Below are 16,292 nucleotides of genomic sequence, written 5' to 3'. Positions count from 1 at the left end.
TGCATCCTGGCTGGACTTGGAAAGGGAGGGCCATGAATCGTCAGCTCCACTCTCTCCTGGAGCATACCAGGCCACATGTTCCCAACATGGAGAAGGTACCTTGCTAGGGGTTGCCCTTGCTAAGTACTTTGCCCCCATATCACAGAGAGAGGGTTTGATGAACATCCAGCAAACTGAAACTAAGCCAGTACACTCATCACTAGTAAAATATCCTGTACAGGTCTCCTAACATCTTATGTTGGTATAAGGCAGTGGTAGACAACCTGGGGCCCCCCAGCTGTTGTGGAACTACATTTCCCATGAGGCATTGCAAGGCTGGCAATTACAATTAGTCCCAGAGACATGATGGGACTTGTAGTTATGTAACAGCTGGAAGGCCCCAGGTTGCCTACCCATGGTATAAGGCATTTTTTTAAAGGCCATGTGCCCTCTAGTGCTATAAACCACAGCAGCATCAAGTACTTCAATAAACCAATCTCAATGTTAAAGTCTGTAAATTATTGGGTTTTTTTTCTAAATAAATATGTATTTTTAAAGTATTACAGGAAAACTGGATCATCTTTAAATGTTGTAAAGATCTGATAATTTTATGCTGTTCTATTTCTACTCACTGCTTTTCCTTCAACACCACCTGGTCCAACCTGTCCTCTTTCACCACGATCACCCTATAATAAAAAAATACATTATTACCTTTTGTAACAGTAATTATGGAGAATACTGAAAATTATAAGGTATAAAACTTAGCGTATTAGCTATGTTCCATACACTCATAGTAAAATGCTAGAAAGCACAGATCAACATGCAAATTCTTAACTTTAATTATTAGGAATAGTATACAGAGTCAAATATTAAACATACTTACTTTTATACCTACAATACCCCTGGGGCCAACTTCTCCTGGTGGACCCCTTTCTCCCTGAAAGACAACAATAATACTTACTAGAAGAGAAAAATACTATACGAAAACAGCATTGGGACGTGCTTGCATGTTCTACATTCTCCCTTTTTAGAAATTATATTTGTTGTAGCAGTAATGCAGATAATTTATTACATATAATTCTGAATTCTGTCGACAATCAAATTCAATAAAAGCAGTGACTATAGTCAGGTTAAATTTATTTATTTTCTATTAATCATTCAAGTGTTTTTCTTAGTGAGTAGCATGCTGTAATACAGCATGATTCACTTTTCAAGCACAAAGTATGTTCTGCTTTTATAGAAAATAATTGTATTCACTCGTATATAATATTATAGTCTCATCTCAACAATCAGTGGAAATAAAGCAACTAAGGTCAGAATTATCTTACTAAGTATAACAATACAAAAGTTACTTAAAGAGGAACTGCAGTCTGCTCACATAATTTGTAATAAAAACATCTTTGCCATTCTGAAGCTTCCCTCCAACCACTTTGCATATTATTTTATATATACTGTGATTCTGTACTTGCCAAATATGCTGCAGAAATCTCCCTCCACTGAGTCTGGCTGCAATCATTTTAATTGTGGGCAGCTGAAGCTGCTGCCTGTTCACTTCCTGGAATTACACAGACACACCTCCAGCTCTGCAGCTCTCATTGGCCCTCTTATGACTCATACCCTCTGCCTTGCTGGCAAACTCTCACAAGAGTGAGAGAGAGAGAGCTGTGATGTCATAAGCCTAGACTAGAAACAGGAAGTGGGCTGTATAAGGTATTTACTGGCAGAAAAAAAAAGTTTTACTATCCAAAGTTAAAACAACAAGGGCAGAGGATTTAATATATGGAAAATTGAAAAATGACTGAAGTTCCGCTTTTCATTTCCATCTTCAACTTTAATAGGCTGAATACCCTGCTAGGCAAGCTTCTCATATCACTTAGTGTTGCTAAAGATGAGATTTTCTCACATTAGTTTGCATATTTACTCCCTCTCACAAGCCCATAATGAATGTGTCATTGAAACTGGATTCCCAACAATTTTATTTAATGTTATGAAGAATCCACTGAAGAAGCAAGATACAAATTTCCCGCTCTGTAAAGGTAGTATGTCATGTTTGAAACGTGAAATATTGATTTTGGGTGTGAATGGCCTTTAAACTGTACTGGTGTAAAAATATTTTAAAAAAGAACATTTTTGTGAAACACTTACCAGTTTTCCTGGAGGTCCAGAGAACCCTGGCTCTCCACGTGAACCTGGTTCACCCTAAAAGAAGATGATTGGATAATTATTGAATTGTTGATGTTTCATATATGCAAGTATGTTATTTATAACCCGTATTTTAAATATGTGTCTTAGGGCCTTAAGTTTCTGTGCTGCAGTGTATGTGGGTACTGTACATGCATAGATATGAATAGGCCCATAGAGTTTCTCCTGTGCAGTGCATGGATGTGAACCAGCTACCTAGGAAAGAATGAGATTGCTGCTTGAATCACATTTACATGTAGGAAAATTCTTGTCCTTCATTGCGGGAATACATGAAGTGTAAACTGGCTACTCAGTTTGACAAAGCAGTCACAGTTCTAAGATTAAAGTGATAAACTCTTACATATAACCACTGAAGTGACTAGCCTACTGTCCTAGCTGTACCTGTTTATCTGCAGCCCTCTCTTTTCTACAGTCTTTCAAAGTACAGAATTTAGACAGCATAACTTAACTCAAGAAGGTAGGGGGTGATAATCTGATGTCACACACTGCACAGCACAGAGCACAGAGCTAAATGTAATATGAGACCTGAGTGGACGTAAAAAAGACACACCCCTACAGTCTTGTAGCAAAACATGCAGAGCTAAGGCTTTGGACCTCACACCTGCTGTGTGCTGGATTGGAGTGGAGCCATCTCTTGGGATTGCCTAGATCAGGGGTGTCCAAACTTTTGACCTTACTGGGCCACATTGGAAGAAGAGGAATTGTCATGGGCCACACATAAAATACATTAACAATAAGGGCAGCTGATGAGCAGAACAAAGCTGGCAGATCACAAGTTAAGGATCACTGATATAGATAATGTACCTATCTGAGTAATAAAACTTCACTTTTTTGTAATATTTTTTAATATAAAAGTAAAAGAGGGCAACATAAAACTAGCGCGATATTTGACACTGACTTTAATAAAATAACGCATCAATATCTGGTTCGATGGAAGTAGTAGCAATTGTCAATTAATTCTCAAGGTGTTCATCAGAAATTTTGGTTCTAATTTTGACCTTTGTGTGCTTCATCCTTAAAAATAGTTGCTCACAAATATAGGTGCTGCTGAAAACTGATGACATAAATAACATAAAAACGTATAAGGCTGCATTCACACCTGAGAGTTTTCAGCTCATAAAACGCTTGTAAAACGCTCATCTCAAAAGTCTCAAAATGCCCAACAAGCAAAATCCCATTCATTTCAACGGCACCTGTTCACATATGAGCGTTTTGTCGCTTGAAGCAAAATGCCTGAAGCTCAAAAAAGTACATGAACTGATTTTTTTGGCAGATTACAAGCATTTTTGGTTCCATAGACTTCAATAGAAACGCCTGACTTGAGCAGAAAAATGTTCGTAAAACGCTTGAAAAAATGCTCAAACAGCATCCCTCCACCCTTAATTCCCTCTCCCTCTCCTCCCCCTAGTGCTTAAATTGGCTAAACAAAAATGCTTGAAGCTGTGAAAACGCTTGTAATACACTTCATTAACGCTTTGAAAAAGTTTGTAAAAAAGCTGCAAAAAAAGCTTAAAAAAAACTCCAGAAAAAAGGCCTATAAGCGATACGCTCAGGTGTGAATGCAGCCTAAAAGTCCAGTAAAGAGACACTGTCAATGTTTTTTTTTTCGGTCGTATGTGTTCACTAAGTGTAAATGCATTTTTACAAAAAAATCCCCCCAGAAATCAAAAATTTTAAGTAAGTTCCCGATTTTGTGCTGACCCACATTTATAGCCATCTTGGGGCGCATTCGACTTTTGGGCCACAGGTTGGACACCTCTTGTCTAGATAGACTGTAAGAAGTGACTCAGGCAAAAAACAGAGGAAGAAAAGTAGACACTCAAATGCCGCGTACACACGAGCGGACTTTCCGGCATACTTACGCAAGGGCAGGGTATTGCATTTCGCGCTCTCTGCAATAGGAAAAAAAATGTTCCTATTGCGGTGAGCACGGGGCATACCAGGCCCTTAGGTCTGGTATGGATTATAAAGGGAAGCCCCTACGCCGAAAAAACGGCGTGGGGTCCCCCCTAGAATCCATACCAGACCCCGATCCGAGCACGCAGCCCGGCCGGTCAGGAAAGGGGGTGGGGATGAGCGAGCACCCCCCCCCTCCTGAACCGTACCAGGCCGCATGCCCTCAACATGGGGGGGTGGGTGCTTTGGGACAGGGGGGCGCCCTGCGGCCCCCCCACCCCAAAGCACCTTGTCCCCATGTTGATGAGGACAAGGGCCTCTTCCCGACAACCCTGGCCGTTGGTTTTCGGGGTCTGCGGGCAGGAGGCTTATCGGAATCCGTGAGCCCCCTATAATAAGAGGGCCCCCAGATCCCGGCCCCCCACCCTATGTGAATGAGTATGGGGTACATGGTACCCCTACCCATTCACCTAGGGAAAAAGTGTCAATAATAAAACATATTACACAGGTTTTTAAAATAATTTATTAAACAGCTCCGGGGGGTCTTCCTCTGGCTTCGGGGGTCTTCCTCCGACTTTGGGGGTCTTCTTCCGGTGTTCCAGTTCTTCTGCCGGCTCCTCCGCTGTCTTCATGCCGCTCTTTTGCCAACGGAGGTCCGGACTTCTGGGCTTCTTGTCTTCTTCCCTCTTCTCTTCTCCAGATGTTGACACGACGCTCCCTCCGGCTGGATTGCTCTCTAAGGGCTCCGCTGTGACTTATATAGGTGGAGACCCCGCCCCCTTATGAAGTGGGCATGCTGGGACTGTGACATTTTAGGGGGCGTTGTCACCGGGTGATGTTAATAAAAGCGGCAAGATTGACTTCCTTTTCTAGTCCCGTCGTACCCGAGTCACGTTCAAAATGAACGGACTTGTCCATGTGTGGGCAAGTCCGTTCATTCTGAAAGTCCGTCGCAACTCCGGCGAAAGTCCGTCGGAAAGACGGGCGGACCTAGCCTGCCGGAAAGTCTGGTTGTGTGTGGGTAAGTCCGTCCGTTCAGAAAGTCCGGCGCACCTGGCGGACAAAGTCCGTCGGGAAGTCTGCCGGACCAAGTATGCCAGAAAGTCCGATCGTGTGTACGCAGCATTACGCTTTCTTTACTTACTCAGATTTTTTACCTTGATGCATTCTTTGAATGAGGGTAAAAAATGTTTAGGCATCAGTATCTCTCCTCAACCCTCACCCTTTTACTTAACACAGGTTGAAGGAAAGAAAATAGTTTGATTCTCTCCCACTATTGTATGCTGACAGCAAAAGGTTTCCATGCTGTTAGAATACAATGATTACTGCTGCCGGCTATAGCCTTCGGCAGTAATCGTATGGAAAAAAAAACAGGCTAGTTGTACTGAAGTTGATCGATTGATCGTCTTCAGTACAACCAGCCTGCCCATAGATGGATAGATGCATAGACATGCCCCCTTCCTTTTATCTTTCATTCTTGTTGCCTATAATTTAGATGGGGCTCTTGGGACCCTCATGTAAGGAGGAGGGGGACCTGATGTAAAGGGGAACTCTGGGGACCTGATGTAACCAGGGAAATTCTGGGGACTCTCCTTTAAGAGAGTGACTCTGATTTAAGGAGGGGGGCTCTGAGGACCCTGATGTAAGAAAAGGTGATTCTGGGACCCTGACGTGGGGAGGTGACTCTAGGAATCCTGATGTTAGTAGGGCGACTCTATGGATCCTGATAGAAGGTGGGTGGATTTAGGGACCCCAATGTAAGACGAGTGACTCTGGGGACCCTGTATAAGGGGGGCTCTAGGGACCCTGAGGTAAGGCTAAAGCACCCTGGGGACACTTGTGACATAGTAAGGAGTATTTTGTGGGTACAAGGACTGTTCTATATGTGTGCCAACTATACAGTGATTAGTCACAGATTCTGTGTAATCAACCCTTTAAGCTCCGTCCACTGCAAAATCTGTCCTTCGTGTCACTTACTACTGACCCCGAACTCAGCAGAAAAAAGGAAACAAGCCAAGCAGGTTTGTAAAGGGGTTTCAATATGGCACTCTAGAGAATCTCTAGAGTGCCATATTGAAGCCTCTTTACAAACCCGCCTGGCTTGTTTCCTTTTTTCTGCATACTCTGTTTGGCCTTGGGAACCCAACCTATTATCAAGTTGAGCCTGTAATATGCATACTATCCAAATTTTCAGCATTGTTCTTTTCCCTATTTTATGGGGTTTTTTTTATGACCCCAAACTCTGCCTCATCTACTACTGGCCTTTGAACTCTATACCACTTACTACTGACCTCTGTCATCTGCCTTGATGACCCTGTACACTGCCGTATAAACTGCTGACCTCATCTTCTGCCCTAATGACAACCTGTACACTGCCCTGCTGATATCCCATCCTCTGCCCCCCCCCCCCCTATTTTTCACTGCAACCCCACATTAGACAAGCTAGATTTAGCCCAGGCTGTGCCCATCTGCAGCTCTTCTCTCCCCTCACTTCACAGTCTCACAGGCTTTGCTGAGGCAGTCATTGGCTCCCTCTGCTGTCAATAAAAGTCAGTGACGAAGAAGCAAGGAGCATCAGTGGGGGACCAAGAAAAAGGAGGTTTGGGGCCACTCTGTGCAATTCCATTGCACAGAGCAGGTAAGTATAAATCTATTTGTTTAAAAAAGAAAAAACATCTACAATCACTTTAAGGAACATCATGGGCAGAGCAAAGCTCTTCCCTTTTAGTCTGCATATATGAATGAACTAGAGTAGATACAAAAGTAACAATGTGACTTTGTACCCCTTGATCTAGCGCCTGAACAGTGTTTACAAACACTGTGGCAAATTTGACAGCAGAAGCTTCTACAGCTGCTATATGTACACAGCAAGTCCAGGCTACCATTTTGACAGTCAGTAATTGTTGGCAAGTATGAAGGTGGTGCTGCAGTGGGGCTGAAGGATAAGGTCTATTACATATGAAGTTTTTTGGGCATGTGTAGTTTGCCCAGTGTTCACCCCTGGTTAAGAAACATTTTTGTTTGTAATATTTGTAATAATACATATGTAAATGTGGTTAGTCATATTTACTTATTACATTATCTCATTGCCAGAGTACTGGCCTCAGACTGTACTAAACCGGGAACCCTCTGGATTAGAGTAACAGCCAATCAACCAGTCTTTACAAAAGAAAAGTTTAGTAATAGCAATGTATCTGTTTTTCAGTATGTTTCTCTTTAGATGGCAACACGAGTTACATTGGAGTACAATATATGTGAAGTCATAAAAGATCCAATTCAAAAAGAAAAACTGGACGAGGGTGAATGAAAGTGCCTAGATTACCTGTATTTTTTTCATTAGCTCATTAGATTGTAATATGTGTGAGAAGATAGTACAAAATGTTTTTAGAGCAGTAAGGTGGACTGCTCAATCGGAATATTTGTTTGTGTGGAAAGTAACCCTGCAATTCCCTTCTTACAACCATAGCTGATTAATGTTGTGTTTCTTACACTGTTTAATTATTATGTACAAAGTCTGATTCTAACTGTGTTGGAAGCAATTTCACACTTCCCTTCAAGCAGCATAAAAGCTATAAACACCTCTGAGAGTACATCGAGTTACATTAAGAATGATCAAAAAATCCATTATTACTATATCAATATGGCGAAGTTAAATAATCCTATCAAATATATACCTTTTGACCAATACCTCCTTTGGTGCCTGTTTGTCCAGGTAACCCCTGCAAAAAAAGGAAGAAAGTCAGGATTTGTAGATGACATTTAAAATATATTGCTAATAAATGCATTCTGTCTCATTAATGCATCAGTGAGTACTGGGAAAAGATTCCATTAGTGGCCAAACGCTATTTTCAAAAGAAATAGGTGATTAAAGTAATACTCCACTAAGCTTTTGTGTACCTAAACTGAATACATATTTTAGACTTGGGGATCTTAACAATTATTTGATGCTAAACATAATTTTTTACTTAGGAGTTATCTAATAGCATGCATATTCTACTGTACATAGAAGATATTGTAAGCATTTTATTACATCTACAGTAAATAAAACAGTAAATAAATTAAACAAACTCTACGTAATACCCTTAGAGGTTTAACAACTTTTGAGAAAGTCATGTGACATGTGATGCAACGCATCGGGGGGTGGAGTCAATGACGGCATTGCAAGTGTTCGACAACCTAGCGAATGCTGCATGAGCGGTGTTGCAGCTGTCTGACCATTTTATCACAAGCGATCTAGTTGCTACTAACATGTGAGTGGATTACATTGTTTGCACAGTTCCATATTATTCAAATCACTGCACAATAATGGCTTTTTTCTTTATCTTCATATGAACCATCACCTTACTAATGAAATTCGTTATGCAACTGTGATCCATCTTGAATGACAAGCAAGTCTGTTAAAGGCATCGGACTGGACTTTTACATACAGATCTGACCTTGATTAGTATCAGTAGACACATAATTATTTTTCTCACACTTTGTATTTGTCAGCAATTATTTTGGGATAACAGTTCCCCTACAAGTTTTTTTTTGGTGTACTTTTTTTTTGCACTCATACATTTTTATTTTAAAATATATTTATTATGGTGTAGGTTTGAACACACATGCACTAAGTTATCAAATTGGGAGGATATAATAAGCGCACCAACACACTTTATATTGATTCACAGCAATGGTGTCACAGCACTAATTAGTTGTTTGCAGCTCACATCTCCTTCATTGGTTTATTATCACACTTAGGATTCACATCAGCGCTTTAGTTTTTCTTTTTTTCTCCTGTGGTTAGATCTCATCAATATTGCCTCAAAAGTTGATGCAAGGCGAACCGGTAGCTTATCAAATTGCTAGAATCCATAACCAGGAATCAGTATCAGGTTAACTTCTTCCAACTAATTTGAAAGCACTTGACTTGACAAGACCTCTATGTTGAAAGAAGTTTTCTATGTTTTACATTTATTTATTTTTCAGTTAAATACTTACAGCTAAGCCTTGATGACCAGGTGAACCAGGGATGCCATTTTGCCCAGTGCTACCCTAGACAAGACAGAAACATGAATTAGGATGCAAGCATGGAAATAAACAGGCTGTATGGCATAGAATAGGAGAACAAATGAGGTACTTACCTTTACTCCGTTAACACCAGGAGTTCCATCTTTGCCATCAATGCCAGGGAGACCCTAAATGACAAAAAAAATGTAAGACTATATAAAGGAAACTACATGTTTTCAAAATTCTAAATATACTGATAAAGATGTTTATGGGTAGAAATTACTACATATTACCAATTGGTCTATACATTTTCTAATCTGGAAATATGATTATGAATGTGGGCCAAGCCTATTTACACAAGAAAACTATGTGATGTTGAATAACTGATGGTTCAGAACAAGATAAACACTGTACTCACACTGAATAGAAACTAACAAATGAACATTCATTTAGATGAGAAAGAGTGATGATTATTTATTGTCAAGGTTCAAATGGATACTAAAACTAGGCCTGCAAGTACGATAATCCTATGTGGAAACACAAATAATGTAAGGAGAAAGTCTTTTACACATCAAGTGATGGCATCGAAAGCAGAAATGGAAACCATCTAGCTTCAGCCTGTGCACAATCCTGTAGTTGAGGCTACATTTCTTAACAAAGTGCTTCACTAATAGGGCAGACAGGAAAAATTATATACAAATATATTCCTGTGATAATGTGCCAAACCCTCCAGGACCAGCTGATACTAATTCTATATTGGGAACTACCCAAAGTGTATGGAAGGCTATGTATAATCCACAGTAAAAATTAGGATATAAACAAAGTAAAAAAGACTATGGTTGACCTATTATGTAAAAATAAATGAAATAGTTAACACATCTGAGGAGCTATAAAAGAAAGAAGAAGATGTCTATCATATTTCAGGGCCTCCTTCTTCCAAGCAAGAAAAGTTAATTGATGCTTGGTTTCATCATTTAGCACAGAATTACAATTTTGAGTGAAGTTAGTTAAAAAAAAAACATAATTGTTATTTTTACTGCATTTATAATAATAGTCTTCCCATTTCCCATCACCCACTAACCCTTTCCTACTTTGGCTTTCTTTTCTATTTCTTGCCTCTTACCATTTTTTTTTTTTGTAGCAAAACTGATACATTCATTTGTATATCATTAAAAGCACAAAATAAAACTTACATTGTTTCCCTTAGGACCCATTGCTCCCATTTGTCCAATGACACCTCGGGACCCCTGAAACAATATTTTGTTGGTTAGATAATTATAAGATTATTGAAAATGAGTGACACAGTGTACATATAATGTTGGCTCAACTGGAGATACACATTTTACACATGTCACATCGTAAAAAAAAAATGTTATTTTTGCCATACATTATGTATAAATGTACGGTCCTTTCTATCAGAATGCTTGGAGCATTTACACAAGAAGAGCTTATGTGTAGAGGGACCTATTGAGACTGAATCTGTGAATATTCTATATGTTGGTGCTTGTAATCAGCAAAGACAATAGGATTTGTCCTGGTGCCTTAAACACAGATATGCTTCTTGCAGATTTCAATAGACTTTATTAACCACAGTTTTGTTTGATAGTGGCATGGCAATATAATGCAGTGCCAGAGAACTCATTAATAAATGGGCACTCGTGGATTCCTGGGACCCACTATGAGCACCATTGATGCTATTTTCTTACCTTTTGTTCCCTGCTAGTTGCCAGAATGCACCCAGTGGTTGGGTTACTTAATTATGAAAGAATCTACTGTTAAGAGGCCTTTATAGCTCTATGTATTTCTTTGTTAAGAGACATATATATTACCAATATTGTTGATAATTCTTATAGGGCAAAGGGAATTTATATTACCAATACTATTAATAAATAATATAAAGCAAAAGATAAAAAATATTAATGTCTGGCCCACACAAGTATCAGCCCCAACAACCTTGGCTCTAACTAACTGAACTTATAATGTTAATAACAACACCTCTATACTGGTTCTTTGACAGGATAAGAGATAAATTGCTTTATATGAATGGACAATTTTCTATTCCTTTACTTGATCTTAGGAATAAGAAGCTCTGTTGGTTAATGGTGTGGGCTAAGCTTAGTGTAAACATGCCACTTTTCCTTCCCTCATATGAACTAACTTTTTCTGTCACGAAAATGAGCTTGGGAAAGAGATCTTTTGACATAATTGCAGTTAGGTTTCCAAAAGGACAAAGCCCTTAAAGACATTTGTCTTTTAAGAAAATGTAAGCTAGATGTAATGCTCTTAAAAGGCTTAGGTTGTTTAGCCTGCAAGGAAGTCCAAACACTGACAGTGACTAAATAGTATTGCTATCAGCATACATATTAGGATGTGAGTATAGGAACACAGTATATGTAGAATATAGTATACAAACACACTGGCATGTATAAGAACTATATTAAAATAGAATTCTTCCAATTAATCTTACTATAGACAAACGTCACATTTATAGAAAACAATACAGAGCAAGCATACCTTTAAATGTATGTCACATTTAGTCATTTGATTTGAATATTAAATAGGAAAAAAAAATATTATTCACCTTATCTCCTTTCTCTCCCGGCTCTCCTGGGGGCCCCTTTGGCCCCTCCTCACCCTGAAAAAGACATAGAGAAGTGAAAGCTCTACAAGGCTATGCTCATTAGTGATAATAACCACCCTAAGTGCAGTTTAATTAAATGCTCTTGCTCCCTAGGGGATTCTGTAATGAGGACTGAGAAATCTGCACTAAGTCGATGGGGAATTTCACCTCTGTCACTTCCGACTGCACAAAATATAATGTTGCGCAGATGAACTCACTTCTGAATAGGGTCACAAACTAGAATAAAATGTGCACATCTCCTAAACTAATTTGTAAAGTCCAAAACAGTGCTATTTACTTTAAACTAAAAGGAAACGAAAACAAGTGTAAATAAAGTGTAAGCCTTTATGCACAACGGGAAATTTTTTTATTGTTATGCACAAAAAACAACACCTTATTTACATTTGCTTTTGTTTCCTTTTGGTTTAATGTGAATAGAGCTACATTGAACTTTACAAATTTACTTTTATAATGTGCACATTTTTCCATGTTATCATTGTTTAAAATATAGCTGCTATATATAAATATTCTTTATAGTTTTTATAGAGTTTACGTTTGAGTTGGCACAGTACAGAGTTCACTTTAAGAAAAGTAATTTGTTTACAGAGGATCATAAGTCCGATACAACAAATCTATCACTGCAGAACAACTGTGCTACTCCGACAGATAGAATGAACAGTGGAACACTGACTGACAAACTGGGTGGGGTTAGGGTTTTAAGACAGATTGAAGAAAAATCATTCATAAACCTACTATATACTGTATACTCTTTTAGATTATGCTATTAACATGACAAAGAAAGTGTTTAGTTTTATATTAACTTACAGGTTTCCCGGCTGCACCAACTGATCCAATCATCCCTTTATATCCTGTTGGTCCCTGTGAAATTCAGACAACATATTTTAGAATAACAGTTACAGAAGAGTATGAAAATGTACATATTGTTACACTGCTTACTTGGTTTACCTGGGATCCTCCTTCCTTTTACATATGTCTATAAGCACAGTAGACACTGTGCATCAAGACAGATTATTATTATACAGGATTTATATAGCGCCAACAGTTTGCACAGCACTTTACAACATAAGGGCAGACAGTACAGTTACAATACAACTTAATACAGGATTAGAACAAGCAAGTGAATTTCAAAAGGTAATAGCTTATTGTAATAAGCATGCACTATCTTTACACAGGCACACTCTCTTTCTCTCTACTGATATCAAACATAAAGGGATATCAAACACATAGCTGATATATGACTAAATGGGAAAATCCAAAGGCATACAAGAGGCCTTTCTGTGACCCAAGTTCATAACATTTCATTATACTTTCTTCTGTACAATCCTCTCCTGTTGTGCATATCTTAGTGAGAACGGCTGCTAGAATGTGCTATTGGAGGCAACAGGACTACTTTTCTACTGCTTAGACCACCGAACTAGAGAAGATGGTTTGATGTTTCCTAAAAATATAAAGGGCTTTCGAAATCCTCTCAATGAACCCTGTACCCAATTCCCATATAATTCTCTTGCTGAATTTAGCCATAAATGTCCAGAGGTAGCAAGAAAAGGAAAACAGATACGGAAAACAATCCATCACAGTTTGTAAATCTAATGCCACGTACACACGGCAGACTTTGCCGGATGGGATTTCGTCGGACAATTCGTCGGACAATTCGATCGTGTGTGGGCTCCAGGGGACTTTGTTTTCTCAAAAGTTGGACGGACTTAGATTTGAAACATGTTTCAAATCTATCCGACGGACTCAAGTCCGGTCGAAAAGTCCGCTCGTCTGTATGCTAGTTCGATGGACAAAAAGCCACGCTAGGGCAGCTAGCGTAGCAGCTATTGGCTACTGGCTATGAACTTCCTTATTTTAGTCCGGTCGTACGTCATCACGTACAAATTCGACGGACTTTGGTTGATTGTGTGTAGGCAAGTCCGTTCATTCAGAAAGTCCATCGTAAAGTCCGTTGAAAAGTCCGCCGGGCAAAGTCTGCCATTAAGTCCGCTCGTGTGTACGCGGCATTAGCCTTGGTGCAGCCTATCCCCCACTGTGCTACCTGGGATTTCCCTGCCTTTTAGATATGATTATATTATAATATCTTATGTACTAATAACAAACCCTTATTTTTCAAGCTGACCACAAAATTTCAAAGATCTATCTCAAATGTCCACATTTATAGATACTTACAGTTTCTCCTTTGGGTCCAGCGAGCCCTGGGTAACCACGGATTCCCTGAGGGCCCTGTATCACAAATAATAATATAATTTTTAGAACAATTATCAAAGCACATTATAATGGTAGAAGTAAAACAATGTTGTAATAACCAGTGTCTAATAATACTATAAACTACAAAAAACAAAAGGTCTGTTTTTTGAAGTTTCCAGGCATGGCATCTTGTGGACTGGAGAGAAGGCCCAGGAACCTTATGAGTGCATTCTAGGAACTAATAGATTTCTATGGTTTAAAGAACAAACACAATGAGTTGTGATATATTGTTTCTTCAGGTATTGTGGCCCTAGGCTATTCAGTACTTAAGAGTCAACTGACTAATATTACATTTAATTCTACATTTTATTTGCAGCCACTGGATTGATATTGGGAGCTATAGCTGTTATTGTTAATCTAGCGCAGACCTGGGCATTTGACAACCCCCTTTGGCTGGCCTGCGTGAGATCAATCGGAAATTGAAAATCAAATGTAAATAAGGGTACATCATGCACGAAATACAATTACATTGCTTTTATTTTCAAGGAGACTGCTATTTTTTTTCCAATTTACATATGTGCATGCAAGCCGATGCACCTTAACATTATTGCTCCCCAGGCATATGACACTGCTTCATGGCTCTGGGTGAGGAGTGTGGGTTCCCTGAATCTAGGCTGGTCAGTCAACAAGGTGGCGACAGCTATGCTTCCATCATCATTGGTCCTCAATTCGCCATCATGGCAGCAGTCGCACTACTGCCTTTTCTGAGCGACTTCGGCTGTGTAGGAGGGAGCACGCTGCCCCTCAAACATCAAGGGATGGACTATGTGAGGTTAGCAACAAGGATATGATAAAGGTGAGGGCATGTGGGAGGGTGTTGCCAAGGCCCACTCTCCAGCCTACAAGTAAGAGGCAGAACCTACACTCCCAATAGTCAGCCTTAACTAAAACTGCATACTTTCAATTTATTTGAAAGGGTATGATACAGGTAAAAATGCTTTGAACTTTGAAAAAAAAAGTTAAACCCCTTTTATAAACTATATTTTTGAGGATTCCTAATTTCTCCCCATATACAGTATACAGTACATATTTTTTTTGCTTGGCAGGTAGCAATTTGTTTTTGTGAGTTCAGTGAAAGCTATATGAAGTTCTGTTCTCATTTCAAGGCAGATGGCAGGGAAGGGAATGATGCATTTTTACCAATATATATTATATAAAAAATTTTGAAGTAAATGTTACTATTTCCATAACAACTTTTTTGATTGCAACATTTTGTATAAAATGGACCATCAAACACATTGCTAATGTAGGACTATACAGGAAATTCAAGGCATACAAAAAGATGCTCTCTGACTAAAGTCTTTCTTTTTGTAAAAGCTCTGCCTGTCATGTCATGAACTTACTTTTGTAAGAACTGCTATCCAGATGTGCTATTGTAAGCAGCATGCAGTTTCCATTATAGCCAGGACTACTAGTTAAAGTGGTTGTAAACCTCAGAAATGAAATATGAACAAAGCACATCCTTATATACTGTGTATTTGTCTCTATCCAAAACAGTGAGTGTGGTTTTTCTCTTCTGCCTTGTTCCTCTGCTATCAGTATGTATCACTTCTGAAAGGTTTTCCGACACCGTGAGATAGAAAAGGTGTGTTGGGGAGGGAGCTCCAGCACACAGTCTATGACTGATATCTCTATGTACAGTAAGGGGGGTGGGAAGGTATCTTTCATCCAAGCAGGGCTCAGACCTGTCTTCACAAAGATCTGCACTGTGAGGCATCAGTTACCCGTCCTCTGCTGCTAGAGCTGAGAAATCCTGTATAAATTCTGGATTTTTAACTGATGTAGAGGACAAATGGCTGGAAATAATTAGGTACAACCTATGTAAGAGGATTTGTTTCATCTCTGTGTATAGCCTGATTCTAGTTACTTCACTGGGTATATGTGAGGGTTTTCAGCCACTTTAACGAGTCAGACTATCAAACAAGAGAAGATGGTTTTATATTTCCTGGACTATAAAGAGCTGAGTCTGATCAACATTCTCTGTATACTTCTTTTTCCTATATGTAGGTAGTGAGAATCGATAAACAGAGGAAGGAAACTGTCATCACAGTTTGTAAATGTGAATCTTAGCGCTCCCGATTTCCCAATTTTGTGCTACGACACTGAAAGAGGGGACACCATGAGAATGAGATGCTACTATTACCTGTATCCTACTCTATAGTGATATCGGCTATGCTGACATTTATTTTTGAAGAATGGGTGGTTGTACATTACCGGAGGTCCTGGAATTCCTTGTTCCCCTGAAATGCCTACATCTCCCTTGGTGCCCTGTAATTGGAAAAAAAAGGTCTACTGAACCAAGATATATACAATGTTGCTTTAATTTTACTGAAAAAAT

The 16,292-nt window shown here is 39.2% G+C and overlaps 1 protein-coding gene across 1 annotated transcript in view; it reads right to left on the bottom strand.

Annotated features, from left to right (window-relative positions):
* The window catches only part of COL9A2 (collagen type IX alpha 2 chain), a 103,739-nt gene that overhangs the window by 20,202 nt on the left and 67,245 nt on the right, over window positions 1-16,292 (bottom strand). Inside the window, exons 13-23 of the mRNA XM_073615427.1 lie at window positions 16,169-16,222; window positions 13,877-13,930; window positions 12,512-12,565; window positions 11,648-11,701; window positions 10,260-10,313; window positions 9,201-9,254; window positions 9,058-9,111; window positions 7,752-7,796; window positions 2,125-2,178; window positions 863-916; window positions 612-665 (exon numbers count right to left, since the gene is read on the bottom strand). Of these exons, the coding sequence (XP_073471528.1) occupies window positions 612-665; window positions 863-916; window positions 2,125-2,178; window positions 7,752-7,796; window positions 9,058-9,111; window positions 9,201-9,254; window positions 10,260-10,313; window positions 11,648-11,701; window positions 12,512-12,565; window positions 13,877-13,930; window positions 16,169-16,222 (585 nt within the window). The remainder of the gene's footprint in view (window positions 1-611; window positions 666-862; window positions 917-2,124; window positions 2,179-7,751; window positions 7,797-9,057; window positions 9,112-9,200; window positions 9,255-10,259; window positions 10,314-11,647; window positions 11,702-12,511; window positions 12,566-13,876; window positions 13,931-16,168; window positions 16,223-16,292) is intronic.

Source organism: Aquarana catesbeiana, linkage group LG02 (assembly GCF_042186555.1).
Source record: "Aquarana catesbeiana isolate 2022-GZ linkage group LG02, ASM4218655v1, whole genome shotgun sequence".
Taxonomy (NCBI): domain Eukaryota; kingdom Metazoa; phylum Chordata; class Amphibia; order Anura; family Ranidae; genus Aquarana; species Aquarana catesbeiana.
Note: the sequence above shows the minus strand (reverse complement) of the source record. Positions and strands in the feature narration are given on the sequence as shown.